We start from the raw sequence: 14,502 nt of genomic DNA on the forward strand, positions 1-14,502 counted from the left end.
GTCACTATTTTAAATTTGTGTCAGCTAAACACAAAAATATTCAGGGTTGGACACTCTGCTGTCGACAGTGTTTTGTAGCTTAGTATGCATTCAAATTTGAAAGAAAAGATGATGTGACTGCAGGAATTGACCAAATTTGTTCTGTTTACAAACAGTGTACATTATAAATGTTGGATTTTCCCATTACGTTAATAGTTAAATATGTAGAGTAAAAAAAGACTACCTTTATTTTTGATTTTATTAAAAAATATGTAGTTCTGTCATAAATGAAGTCTAGAAAGACTCTTAGAAATATATATTTTGATAACAAGTAGCCCATTTATGATAAGTGAAATCAAGAGAATACTCATTATTTTTTGAAAGTAAAAATAATTACGGTAAGTCAAGAAGGTTGTCTTTATTTTACTTTGAATTAAAAAAAAAAAAAAACATTATTCGTAAATATCACTGTTAAGAATGCACTTCCCGATTAAGTGGCAAAACCGGGTGTCATTTTTATGTTAAGCAGGGTTGTCGCAACTTATCTACTGAATGCAACTATTAGAGTAACTTGTAATCTAACTTAGGTACTTACTTTTTTAAAGCAAGTAAACGCTCAAGTAATCAAGTTACTTTTTCAAGGTAACTGTGGCAACACTGGTTGGTATGATGCAATTTTCTTAATCCAGTGATCTGGGAAAAGTACTGGCATTACTCTTGAGTAAAAGTGCAATTACGTATATAAAAATGACTCTGGCAAAAGAAGTCATTCTAGTCAAGTAAAAGTAAAAAAAGCACAGGCTCTGAAATGTAATTCGTGAGTAAAAGTAAAAAGTATTTTTTCCGGATGTTTCCTCCTCGTGTCATATAACTTGAAGGGTATTGAATTTGAAAGGTCATCACTTAACACACCCTCTAAACTGGCTCGATTGTTTTTTTTACTGTGATGTGATGAATCATGCAGGTAGACCCACCTCTTGAAGTCAAGTTTTTATGAACGAACTGCTGTTTCATTCAAACAGTAACTAACGTCATTAACCAGGGCTAAGCGATAGGGTAATCATTTAGCTTTACCTCGAGATGTTTTCTCAGATTGGGCGGGGAATTCACAATGATTCACCAAGAATTGTTCTTCGAGCCGACAAACATTTCCCGCAGGTAAGGCATGGGTCGGCGTCAGCCGGCTGCTGACTCGCCGGCGCTGGCGTGCTCTGAGTCGAGCCCAGATCGTTGACAGTTTCAACGTCGAAAAACTCCACGTCGCCGATCGTCCAATTAAATTATCTTCTGTAGCGGGTAGCATGGCGGCATCTCGGGTGATGTCATAGCTTGGGATAAAGCTAGGAGCTGGAAAGTCTGGGACCGGGTGTAACCCTTCATATGATTTGCGGAGCCACAGACATTGGTTTGATTTTTTTTTTTTCATCGTCATGTTGTCATGTAAAACAAAAGTCACGACCCTGTTTTGAAAATGTATCGAGTAAAAAGTACAGATACTGGTGTTAAATTGCAACTGATAAAAGCAAAAACTTTTCTAAAAAAATTAATATTGTGTGAATTACAAGGTAAAAACCAATCACGGCTGACCTGTTTTCTGAATCTGAGCCGTGATTGGTCGTTGTGAGCAGTTGTGATGTCATTTTCAGTCGACAGAAGACAAAATGGCCGCCCCCAGAGATGGCTAAAAACGAGTGGATTAACACTTATTCCACAAACGCAATATTTATCAGAATGCCCTGTTTCTACTAGTGGGCTTGCATAGAACATATCCTTGAAAAAAAAATGTTTGCTTTGACTTCCACTTCAAGCAAGATACTAAACTCCTAGTTGCTCCTGATGCTGTATTATCAGTCCAAAGTAAAAACAGGTTATTGGAATTATATTACCAGTAAAATGCTCCAAATTTTTATTGTACTCGTAACAACTGAGGTACTACTACAAAAAATCCTCTTTGAGGTAACGTTTTTTGCAATGAGTGATTCTAACTTGTTTGTTTTTATGATATCCTGTTAGATTTTACATTGCAACAAGTGGACTTGGGATGTTGCAATGTCCAATACAACCAACGTTGCAACACTTTTCCTGACCCTGAATTGCTATTTGCACAAGTGTGTGGTATTTTGTTGTCCAGCACAGAGTGCACAGGTGGGAGGCGAGGTTACATTCAGGAGGGAGATTCTTTTGAAATGAAGCAGCCAAAGCAAGTTCCCGTATTCTGCTCGACAATAATCTTCTTGTGTTCATGATTCTGCATTATGGACACTGATCTCTCAATCAGCCCCTGGCACACTGCACTCGACCTTGCTCAATGTAAGATTGCTTCTCAGACAAAAGGATTTGCCAGCATTAGAGTCATGAGAGGATGCTCCATTTTCCGTCAGAAACAATGCAACACTTGTATTTCAAGTAGTCTTTCCCCAAGATGCTAAAACCACAATAATCAATAATAATTCTATTTTAATCTGTTGCGTTAAAATTGCCTACTGAAACTTTTCGTGGAAATGAACTACCCCGACCTACCATAAATTTCTGTATAGATTGTCATGACGGTGCAAATCTGACATTAAATATTTGGCATTAAATTGTAGCAGTTCATGAGTCTCCAGGATGCAGATTTCCGCAAGGGTTAATTCTTTCATCTAGTCTTTACACTGTCAATGGGGTTTTACTTTTTGCTTGATAGATATTGAATTACTTTTTAAATGTTGCCCTTAATGGGATGGTAGAATCCCTTTCTGAATGCTCTGCACTCCTGTTGTACCTGAAGCAGAATAATCTTGACCAGGGGGGTCATATAGCGTGGCTATATGTCACAGCTGATGACATTTTGCTCTTAAAAAATAGCTGAGGCGAAATCAGTGATGCAACTCAAGTTGCTTCAAGAAAGGATTAACAAGAAATTTTACACAGTCGAGCTAAAATAATCAATTAAAACCATTTTGTTTGTTTTTAAAATTGTGGTTTCTCGCACATGTTGTATTGCTTGGTTGCCAAATACTAACAATCCAATTTAATAGTGAGTACCATTGCTAAGGCATGATTCTGCAAACAGACTTTAATTTTACCCGTCACACTAATTCCGCAACCCATCCAAATCTTTTACCACTTTAAAAATGGCAACTATTGCCATGACCCGTTCACAGGTCTGCAAAGTGTAGCTTTGGCTGCAAGCAGTGTTTAATTTTTCCAGCATCATCGCGTGACATTCTGTTAATGCAAAAGCAATCAAATCTAACAAAGTTAGATCACAATTAAATTATATAAAAATTCATGTTAACATGATAAACAGGATCTAATTAAATTAAATTAAATGTAAGTCCAAGCATTTTTCTTGGAATGACAAATGAACACCTTCAATCTTAGAATACGCTTAAACCTGATGGAAAAGATTGAGTGAGCTTGTCCTGTTGTCCCTATTTTGCATTATTTGAGGTATGTTGTGCTGGAAAATTTGAAGCCGTACTTTTTTTCTTCAGTTCATCTTTTTGTGGCCCATCTTACAAACACCTACATATTTCAAAATGTACTTACTCCCAGAATTCCGTCGCAGGAGTTGTCGCGTTTGCAGCTGCTGTCCAATTGGATGACGCATTCTTTTTGTCAAATTCAACACAATGGTCTAAGGGAAGAATCACATAAACGTGTCAACAATATAACAGACACCAAAAAGCACGTATTCTTAGTTGGTCAGTTAGAGACAGACACTATTTGATACTAGCGCCATTATAGAATTTTGACAAAGTTCTTCACATAGCCTGCATGTGACGACAGGCGTGGTGTACCTGTGTTCCAGGGGTTCCTGCAGCTGGCCCACGGAACCTCAGCACTGAAGGACGAGAAGAGATAGAAAAAAGCCCAGGCCTGGATGACGATGTACGACACGGCAGCGTAGGCAATCACTACCTGGGTTGCATAACCAATCCCTGAGGAGACAAGGTCAGTCAATGTATGGCTGATACAAGCAGGTACATTATCCCCAAGCATGGATTGTGTTCCATGGGTCTTTAAATGCCATGCTGCTTTCTCTGTTGTTGTACCACCTGGTACACACTTGGCCATGTTAACTGAATGCCATAAGGTTAAAGTTCAGGATCTTCCTGGCACATGAGAAAATTCTCTCCAGAGAAAGAAACCATGTAAATACGTCATAGAGGAATATGGTTTCACTTGGCCTTCAGTTGCATGGACCACCTTGCTTTCTTTGTTCATTGGCGTAGTAGTTGTCAACAAATCCCATAGAAAACCCCAAATGGATGTGCATCTCAAATCCATTTTGTACTTCCTAATATACTTCCTTTCTGCCTGACTGTATGCATGATTGCAGAGTGGTCATAAACAGTTAGAAGCCCTGATTTATAGCTGTGTGGCATGTTTCTTTGTCAGAGTGCACATGGACACTGTGCTGTTTGGACACCGTCCATCATACACCATCTTGGAGCTGTAAATAACCTCCCAGAATCACATGTCACAAGCTGAAACCAGCTTCCAACAAGTGCACTATTTATGAGGGTGAACATCTTCTAAAAACGGGGCCAGCTAGTTTAGTTATTTCCATAATCTTGTCAGGTATTAATAGGCCATTAAAACCTTCATGTGTTCAGTTGGAAGGAATGAACTTGGGCGGCATGCCACAGATGGAAAAGTCAAAGGAGTGTTGACAGACTTGCACATTGTCAGCTTGTTAAGAATAGAAAAAAAAAAAACTGCTAATGCACCGCGGCCAAGACCAACAGCCTACTCTTTGCCCACTATTGTTTGATAAGCCACTTCCCATGTGAATTTCAAACAATGGAAAAGTGGATGAACTCTTCACAAAAGGTCACGAGGCCTACTAAATCCATCTACCACTTCAACTTTGTCTACCAATAAATATTAATGCCTAAACAAAATGTCATTATCAGAGTCATGTCAAATTTTACACTCTTTTAAGAACGCAAAACACAAAGACAAACTTTTGCCCCCCAAAATATGTTGATTTAATCACTATAGATATTTTTGTTTTAATCAGGGAACACAATCAGATATGTTAGATAAATTGAGAATTAAATGACCCCCAAAATATATCATGCTGAAGCCTGTGAAGCCACTAGGGCTTGGGACAGGGCAGGACAAGACACGGGCCTGTATTTGACTATAATAAGCAAACGAATGCAAGAAATAAGTATGCAATTCATTTTACCTGTAAAAATGAACAGGCACTGAGGGCTGACTATGGCTGAGAATTTTTTAAACAATAATGTTATTGACTTCTGGAAAGAAGTGAGAGTACCGTACTCAATAACTGTAAAATGACTTTACCTAGTACAGTTGATGGAATATCTGGATCAGATACTATTGTAGCACTCCGGCAAAAGCATTATAGCGACTAGTTTAGTTGCATTCCAAGTGAACCATATAGAGTAGATAATGATGACTATAACGTCCCTTTGTTGATTATGTCTCATGAAGTATGTGAGGCAATTATTAGTCTACTAAATGACAAAGTAAGTGGCATAGATCAGATCTCTGCTAAACATCTTACGTATGCTAGTATGAGGTTAGCTCCTCTCCTGGCTTTATGTTTTACAAGCCTCATGTTTCACGGTCTGCTCCCGGATTCAATGTTGTCTGTACTGTTGGTCCCCCTGTTATCAAGGATAAAGCCGGCGAAGTGGGCAGCTGTGACAATTATGCGGCAATAGCATTAGCTAGTGTACTGTCCAAAGTACTAAAAAGAAAAAATGTTGTTCAGACTAAACGATTTTATAAAGACGACAATCAATTTCGATTTAAAAGTAAACTTAGTACAGATGTGTGTTTATGCCCAGAAGGAAATGGTGAATCAATATAGAATCAAGAATTAATCTGTTTTCCTGTGTTTCATTGATGCTTCATAAGCATTTGATTGCATGAATCATAGGAAACTGTTGAAAAAGTTGATCTCAGAGAGACGTGCCTAAATACTTGATGAGAGTCCTGGTTTAGTGGTACACCCATGAAAAAATGCAAGTCAAATGGGGGGATAGTATCTCAGTCCCGTTTGGTGTTGGCAATGGGGTTACACAAGGAGGAATTTTGCCCCCACTATTATTTAATATATATATATATATATATATATATATAGGGATGAGCTCTCTGAACTGTTGAGAGCCTGTAGGTCTGGTTGCAGGTTGGGAATTATTTAGTGAACCACATCATGTATGCAGATGACCTGGTGATTCTCAGCCCTACTAGTGCAGGCCTCCAACAGATGCTGAACAAATGCTCAGAATACGGCATCCTTCGTGACATTAAATATAATGCTGCTAAGACTGTCATAATGATCTGCAGAACAAAAGAGGATAAATATCTTAATTTCCCGGTCCTTACATTGTTGAATAATAACCGTCCACCTTGTGATAAGGTTAAATACTTTGGTCATTTCATCTGTGATGAAATGATTGATGATGAAGACATTTATAGGCAGCACAATCAAACATGCTTGGACGCAAGTTTAATGCATGACCAATGAGGTAAAGCTGTCTTTGTTTAGAATTTACTGCACTCCACGTTATACAGCACATCTGTGGTTAAATTATAGCAAAACTAGCCTGCGGAAAATTAAGATCTCCTGTAATGATACATTAAGATCATCACTCAATCGGCTTAGATGGACCAGTGCAAGTGAAATTTTTGTGAGTGAAAGGGTCAATCAATACACGGCAAGCCCCTACTCAGAAATATGATGTATAAATTTATCTGCCGACTAAATGATTTAAATAATGACTCACTTATCAAACAGTGGCTTAAGTGCTACACGATACCAGTCTCACTTCTGGAAATATTGGTACTGTTGTCTTGTATATGATGCTTCTTAGTATTTTTATTTTATTTAGTTTTATTTTTTTACCGCGGTCTGTGTGTATATTTTTATATATTTGTTTTGTATTGTGTATCTGATTTGTTTGCGTCTGGACTCCCGAGTCTCTAATAAAGCAATTCAGTTCAATTCAAAAAATAGCGTTAATCTTTGACCCATGTTATACTCCTCCACCAATTTTGGTGACATTTGGCCTTGCAGCTTTTGCATCATCCCATCATCCCTTTGAAACACAAAGGCACACAAACAACCAGCAGTTACATAACCGACACGGGTAATGATTCCTTAGAGAGAAAGGTAGGAGCAATTGAACATCTTTCTAATGTGTCCCTGTTTGCCCACACTGCCCCACTGCACTCAACAGTGGCAGTGTTCTGCTAGTGTGCATCAAGCCAATGAAGGATTTACTTCTTAAGGTTCAAAAAAGGGTTGCTATGAATGCCTGCAGTTTTAATGGCAGTCACTTCGCTGTAACCTTTTCTTGCTGCCCCCAGTCTCCTGGCCATTAGCCACATGCTGAGAAGTAAATGGAGGAGAGGAGACTCATGTTTTCTTCTGACTGATGCGTTCAATCCGGTGTGGTTTTCACAGTCTCCAGCAGTACTATTTTAAAGTGGAAAAGCAACCACGTCTAACCGAGGCCAATAGTGCTGAGTTGAGCCTGCGCGGTGGAAAACAGCCAGAGCTGGGCATTCCACCTACGTGACCGACCGGCCTGTCCGCCTATGACGGAAGCCCATTTGTAGGCGATAAACCATGGACGGGAAATTTAAAAAAAAATAGCCAGATTAAGCAGAGTCGGAAGCCCATTTTTTTCCGTCTATGTAATCGTCTATCGCAGGTCCCAGAAACCGGGTCACTCCATAAGGTAAGTTTGACCAAATGGCATCTCCTAACCACAAAATTATTGGATGAGTTGCATTTTCTCCTCATTACGCTTTTTGGGGTTATGGTCAGGCCTTACACGCCAATAGCGTGGAATAACATTGAATGAACAAGGTTTTTGATAAACACATCAACAGAGGAAATGTTTTTTTTTAAAATTCAGTTATGGCTGTATTATTTTTTGCGATCCAAACACTTAGCAATTTTAAACCACTGAAACCAGGTCACTCTATAAGGTAAGGAAGACCAGATGGCATCTTCTAACCACTAAATTGTTGGACGATTTATTCGTTTATTAATTTAATTACTTGTTTTGTGGAGGTGCTGTCCCTCTCACCAATTGCGATAAACATCTTCTCATTGCTAATATGGAAGCCCATATGTAGGCATATAAGATGAGAACACATCTATAATAGGCCTAAACATTTTATTTAATGATATTATTACTACATATGCTTTTACAAAAGTACAATATTATAGAGGGCTATTTTACTTACTCAAAAAGATTTTTTGGGGGGGTGTGGGATTAATGACATTTCCATTCATTTCAGTGGAGAAGGACGCTTTGTGATTGTGTCGTGTGTTATGAATGTGATCGCGGAACGAATTAAACATGTATCTCAAGGCAACAGTGTATAATGATAGCAGAGATTAAGGGGATTTAAGTTTATATTTTATTTTATCCTTTTTTGAACAGATACATACAGTGGAACCGCTGTCGTCTGTCGTTTTCGTACAATTTGGTTTTCACCGTTTTTGTTTTGTTTTGTTGTTATGACATTTTGTCCCAGTTTTTGTACATCTCTGTTTTCAGTTAAAAGTGGCCCCCTCTGCCCCGTGCCTCGGCCACTCATTTCCTGGACTCTTCCCTCACACAAATCATCCAACGTGCATGTGCAACTGTTTGGAATGTTTTCAGTCAGTTTCACCCCGTGCATTCATCTGAAGCAATTTTCTTTTGGTACTTATAGTTTCAGTGTGACTGTTCAACAAACTACTAAGAAAGTTTGAAGACGATAACTAAGACAAGAAACTGCATAGCATTCAGGAACGAACTCGTGGCAAACTGTGCAAATGGTGGATTACCCTTCCAAACAATAACCGCTCCTCCGCCCTCTCCCCTCTTTCACCATGAAGTCATCAACAGTCTTTAATAAAGCTAAACTTGATGTTTAATGGTCATTTATACATTTCATCATTTACGTCATTTTAAAATCACGTTTTCTGTATGTTATGGATAATAACTCACAAATGTAGTTTTTATTAATGTTTTGAATATCTGGAACTGATTAATTGGATTGACATGATTTGCTATTAGCATTAGTGCCTCAGTTTCTGTACGATTTGGTTTTAATCATGAATACAGTGACCAATATCATTTTTTCGTGCAGTCATAATATACAGTACCTCAAATAAGTGCAAACAAATAAATCACTGATACACACAGCTGTGCATTGGAACAAGTTTTTATTTTAAAAACAGAAGCTACAAAAACAGCTACCGTATGTACAGCGGCAACCAAAATATGTTTTCATGCACCCCATGACAATGGGTATAAAAGTTATTAAGATTGCTGCGATATATTTAAATAACTACTTAAAAGCAAACTTTCATTGGTGTGGAATTTTGGGTGGTGGTCACGGGGATGAATGCCTTGTCATTTAAGACTCTCACTTCCTGGTGGCTGCATTCCCTGCAAGCAGGTCAGGGCATAGAACTATTCACACCACTCCATTTGCAGGCTTGTTGTAATCGAAATATGCCCGCACTTCTTCTTTTGTAAGTGAGAAAATAGTCAGCATCTGTTTTGCCTTCTGCCATGTTTTTGGCACCGTAGGCTTCTAATGTCTGACGTTTCCTTTTTCTTCTGAGTCATGATTAGGGTTGTCCCGATCATGTCTTGTCAGGTCCGAGTGCGAGCCTTTTGATTTCGAGATTTGTGATCTGCCGATACCCCGATCAGATACGTCGGCAATGCATTAAGAAAAAAAGTGTGCATCCGATTTTTCTGAATATAGAAAGATACATACATCGTGTATATGTTATGTGTTGTTGAATATAATTATATATTATGGACCATTCCACCAAATCAGTGCCCCTTTCTTTTTGTAATACTCAAAATAAACTCAAAGTTTGATATTTTTTGCCTCTTTTTTTTCTAAGCACAAAATTTGATAATACACATATTGAACAACTCAATGTGCATTGCTTCATCTCAGAACTTGTTTTATCATGTCAGTTTCTTGTACTGAAACTCTTAGTGGGTTTTAGCCATGACATTAACACTAATTAAATTGTAACTTTAAACACAATACATACCAATGTGCTGGACGCTTTATAAAAATATATTTTCATGTTATTGCCTGGGCATTCAAATGGCACCAATTTGGTTGAATGGCCCATATAAGCATTACCATAGAATGAGGGATTTCTCAGTTCGACACATTGATTTAATGGTAAACAATATGCTTACATCGGTAATCAAAGGCTTGTGCAGGCTAAAATGAATGGCCCACGCAGCTCCGTATGTTAAAGGTCAGGGTGCAAACATTTTTCAGAGTCTGTTAAAATTCATATTCTCATTGGTAATAGGTTTTATGATACAAGTAGGGGTGGGAGATCTGGCAAAAATATCACATCACGATTTTTTTTAAAATAAAATCACTATCACGATTTTATCATGATTCTTTTTTTTAAGACTAATTTGCATATTTTTGACCATTTTCCTCATGTTAAACATATTTAAAATGTGTATGAAACTCTAAAAGAAAAAAAATGCCATTTTAAGTCAGCTAAGGTTTCTGAACAGGTTTTAATTTGAATAGTGACAATTTTTATCAAAATGTGCAGTGAATGTAAACATAAAAGGTAACAATGTAAACATAAAAACACAGCTCGTAACACAGGTCTAGTATTTTGAAGAGTCTTTTAAAGCCCTCGTTTTCCACTGTTTCAATGGGAATCATGTCTTCAGCAAAGTAATAAGTCACTGCCTCAGTTACTTCTTTACGCTGTTTGCTTGTCGTTCATACGGAGTGCTCTTGTTAAATGACTGTTACCGTGGGTTGCGTTAGCTTGGAGCTAGCGGCTACCTCTGGCTACCATGTGTCCGTTTGCGCTTTCTCCTCCGAGGAAAAGCCAAAACAAATCGACACTGTGGATGTGGAGTTTGTTTTCTCTGCTTCGTGGTGACTTTCCGCTATAGCTCCCCGCTATACAAACAAACAAGGAGGCGGGGAGTGTCACGTACGGTGCACTGTGCGTGCTGTGATTGGTTGGCCGGGTATACGCATCAGGGGCTTTGCACCGCCATAGAGCTAAACTGTTTAGAATGTGCGATGTAGACGATCAAACAATCTTTTGGCTTTATGAGATCGTGAACACGTTAAACCACTTAACGATCTAATATCGTCATATCGCCCACCCCTTAGAAAATAGGTTTTACTTACTTATTCCCAGTGTTTCCGAACCTCATGGAAGTTCGAGGAATCCTGGCTGTAGCCACCGGAAGTGACGTACATATAGCTAAACCGCTCGCTACACCATAGACTGTACAATTTCCATGTGCTACAAACACAGCACATTCAATGGTCGAGCGATGTTTTGGAATGAGAGGATTTTGGAACACACGAGCCGACAGAAGGGGGCTTTTTTAGACCGTTCATGATTAGTAGTCACTGAATCCTTGGCTACTGTGACGTCACATCTCCGGAAAAAGCCGAAGATGAGGGGGCGCGAGATTGAAACGGCAGACGACACATTCTGAATTGTATTTAGTGATTAAACTACTAACGACCTAATCACATTTTAATGACAGTTATGCATTGTAAAGGGGGTTCTAGAGGGCTACAGAAAAGTTTTCAATGTTTGCACCCTGACCTTTAAACTTCTATTTGAATTGATTATTTTGATTATTTTGTAGCTTTGTGACCTTTTAAATGTTCAGAAAATAATAAAAACAGATCTTTCTCACCCGATACCGTATCAGCTGAAAATCACGTGATCGGCCCCGATTTCCGATCACGTGATCGGATCGGGACAGTCCTAGTCAGGATCTATTTTCATCTTGGTCTTCTTCTTCTACAGGAACAGTCTTCTTCTTTCTCCATTTCTTTGTTGTTACGGCACGCACCGGATGGCAGAAAAAAAGGTAACTGCACTACTCTCAGAGACGTTCAAATACGGTTGTAGCGATAGTTACAATTTGTAACATGTTTAAAATTTCAAAAAAATCAATGTTAAACTGTTTCAGCCATTTGAGTATTATGAATTTTTGTCCTAACATTAAGTCTAATCTCGTAACATAGTGTCTTATTAATTTACCTGTGTATTATGATTTTATGGTCATGTTTTTCTCATAATTTTATGATCCTTTTTATTTCCAGTATGACCCTAATGTTCCTTCGCACTCAATCATGACTGTGATGTAGGTCAATTAAAAAAAAAAATTAAAAAATCAATGGCCGAAGTTCAATTTTCTTATCGTTTTTACTTTTGATTATAAGGCAAGAAGGGCAAGGGTGGCTGCCCACATTCAGTGCACATATTATACAGTCCAAATCAGTGTATTGCAGGTATGCATTTCATATCCTTAAAAATTGAAAGTAACACGCAGAAATGACATCCATTTGAGTCACGACGCCGTGCGTCGCCGTCACAGTGGGTTATTCAAATGCCGGAGCAACTCTGTCCGCTCGTTCATGTAAACGGGATATTCAAAATGTATCAGAAATCGGAATTTTGACCTTAACCCGAATATTGACTGCATGTAAACGTAGTCACTATGGTGCTGGGGACAAAAGAGGAAGAGGCACGGGCGTAAGCTCGACACGTCGTAGGTCGCGTACGTCGTAGTTCGAAGACTTACTGTAGTTTTGTCCATCCATTTTGTCACCAATCACGGCTCACCTGTTTTCTGAAGCTGAGCCGTGACTGGGTTGTTACCTGAGCCCTGAGCAACTCTGATGTCATTTTCAGTCGACAGAACGTAGCAAAATGGCCGCCCCTTGAGATGGATACAAACAGGTGGATTTTGCTGCTTAACTCATATTCCACAAATCGCTGGCATGTGGCGGAATGATCAGATCTCTAATACCATCACTTTTCAGGAGACCCCCCCCCCCCAAAATGGCAAGTTTGTTCAGCCATTAACATTGCATCGTGAAAGACACCAAGCCATTTTCAACACTTAAGCTTGCTCAATAATTTGTACAAAAATAACACCCACATGTGTGGACTGACCAACAGTAGACATTTGTGAAAAAATATGTAATCCGCAAAAATGGGACTTATGAAGTTTCGGCCCGACGCCAGCAAAATGCAGTATCAATCACAATGCCGTGTTTAGACTAGTGGAGGCGCTTAGAACATATTATTGTAAAGAAAATGTTTGGGTTGACTTCGACTTTAAAATCTGCAAAAATCGGTAGATTTATTTTTCACATATTTTTGCCGACTTTTTTTTTTTTTTTACGCATTATCACATTACAACATAAGACAAAGATAATGACATCTTGACTCTGCCTAAGCTTAATTAATAACTTGTGGGAGAAGTGTGTAACCTTTCAGGTCAGGTGAAAAGCAATCTTGAACTTTTGAGTGAAATGACATACAGCACATCCCTTCAATGATAACTCCCAAGGCCAAGGCAATGTGAGCTTCAATGACTATGACACTTGATAGTGTGTTTCCCATTTGCTTGGGACAAAGTACTAAAACCTCATACTTTAGTCATTGAAAAATGGAGGTCAGCCATGTGAGGTTTACTAGTCTCATGGTCATCAAGGATTCTCTGATAAGTACAACAGCGCATAATAAGGACAGCAAACAAAGTTTAAGTGAAGAATCTGTTCCTATTCCAGTTTGTCTTCTAATGATGATGTCAAAAGCAAATCAAGGAGAGAAACTGTGAAGTACGTGCGGAAGTATGTTTCAATTTAAAGTTTTATGAAAGGAGATTATCTTTGTGAGGTACATGTATATAGAGGGATTTGAGTTTTAGGGAACTATATTATCTCCGCTCTACTTCCCAAGTCTGATGTGAACTCTGATTTCCAGTGTGGCCACCGCTTTGTATTCCTATTTGCCTTTTGTATTGACCATTTGCATGCAGTCTCGTCTCTGTGAAGAACTTAAGCTTCAAGTGGCCCACAGTGCATGTAAAGCGGTATTGTTGTTTGTAACTACCATGACGGTTTGGTGTGACATACACATGACTTTCAAATTTCTCCTTCGTGGGCGACAGAATGCGTGGCTCAAATTTTGGCGATAACAATGCCTCTGCTGTTAAAGCCGAGGTCAACGTATACATGAGTGGAACTTGACACCGGAGAGGCTGGAGTGAATTATAGTATTAAAATGTGCAGTGTGAACGGCACCGGGTGTGGTCAGTCACATGCGTTTCTCAGGTTTGATGTGCATCTGCAAGAACGCACAGGTGTTGGTTATGCGAGGTCATTTTCGCACACAATAGAGCTCTTTGAGTTTTGGAGCAGTTTTTGAAGGGTTCTCAGGCTACTGGACACTTTTAATCCATGACTGGGAGTTTTTTTTTTAATAGTTTGTTTCATTTTTGATTTTAGTCCATTCCATCTGCCCACACTGTTTGTACAAATTAAAGTTCGTTTTTTTTGTTTTTGTTTGTTTTGTTATTTTTTGGTTAATGTGCATTTTTAGTTAGTTTTGTTGCCAGGATCATTTTAAATGGTGGATACAGTTTAAAGAGGAAGTCAACTCCAAAAATGTATTTGCAAAAATATGTTCTCTGTGCCTTCACTAGTCCAAACACAGCATTCTGATTA

The 14,502-nt window shown here is 38.6% G+C and overlaps 1 protein-coding gene and 1 long non-coding RNA gene across 5 annotated transcripts in view; one reads left to right on the top strand and one right to left on the bottom strand.

Annotated features, from left to right (window-relative positions):
* Nucleotides 1-14,502, bottom strand: part of LOC147142177 (sodium- and chloride-dependent GABA transporter 2-like) — a 40,005-nt gene that overhangs the window by 20,318 nt on the left and 5,185 nt on the right. For both annotated transcript variants that reach the window (XM_086041155.1, XM_086041156.1), the window contains 2 exons: nucleotides 3,762-3,902; nucleotides 3,511-3,598 (listed from right to left, as the gene is read on the bottom strand). In XM_086041155.1, the coding sequence (XP_085897281.1) occupies nucleotides 3,511-3,598; nucleotides 3,762-3,902 (229 nt within the window). The remainder of the gene's footprint in view (nucleotides 1-3,510; nucleotides 3,599-3,761; nucleotides 3,903-14,502) is intronic.
* Nucleotides 1-14,502, top strand: part of LOC147142178 (uncharacterized) — a 44,849-nt gene that overhangs the window by 6,287 nt on the left and 24,060 nt on the right. For 2 of the 3 annotated variants that reach the window (XR_015088171.1, XR_015088173.1), the window contains exons 2-3: nucleotides 3,773-3,915; nucleotides 11,789-11,852. This is a non-coding gene — a long non-coding RNA (uncharacterized LOC147142178). Of the gene's footprint in view, nucleotides 1-3,772; nucleotides 3,916-11,788; nucleotides 11,853-12,087; nucleotides 12,181-14,502 lie in introns of those variants that run through there. The other variant, XR_015088172.1, reaches the window with a different exon arrangement.

This window comes from Filicampus tigris, chromosome 9 (assembly GCF_054856515.1).
Source record: "Filicampus tigris isolate MCC_2025a chromosome 9, RoL_Ftig_1.0, whole genome shotgun sequence".
Lineage (NCBI taxonomy): Eukaryota > Metazoa > Chordata > Actinopteri > Syngnathiformes > Syngnathidae > Filicampus > Filicampus tigris.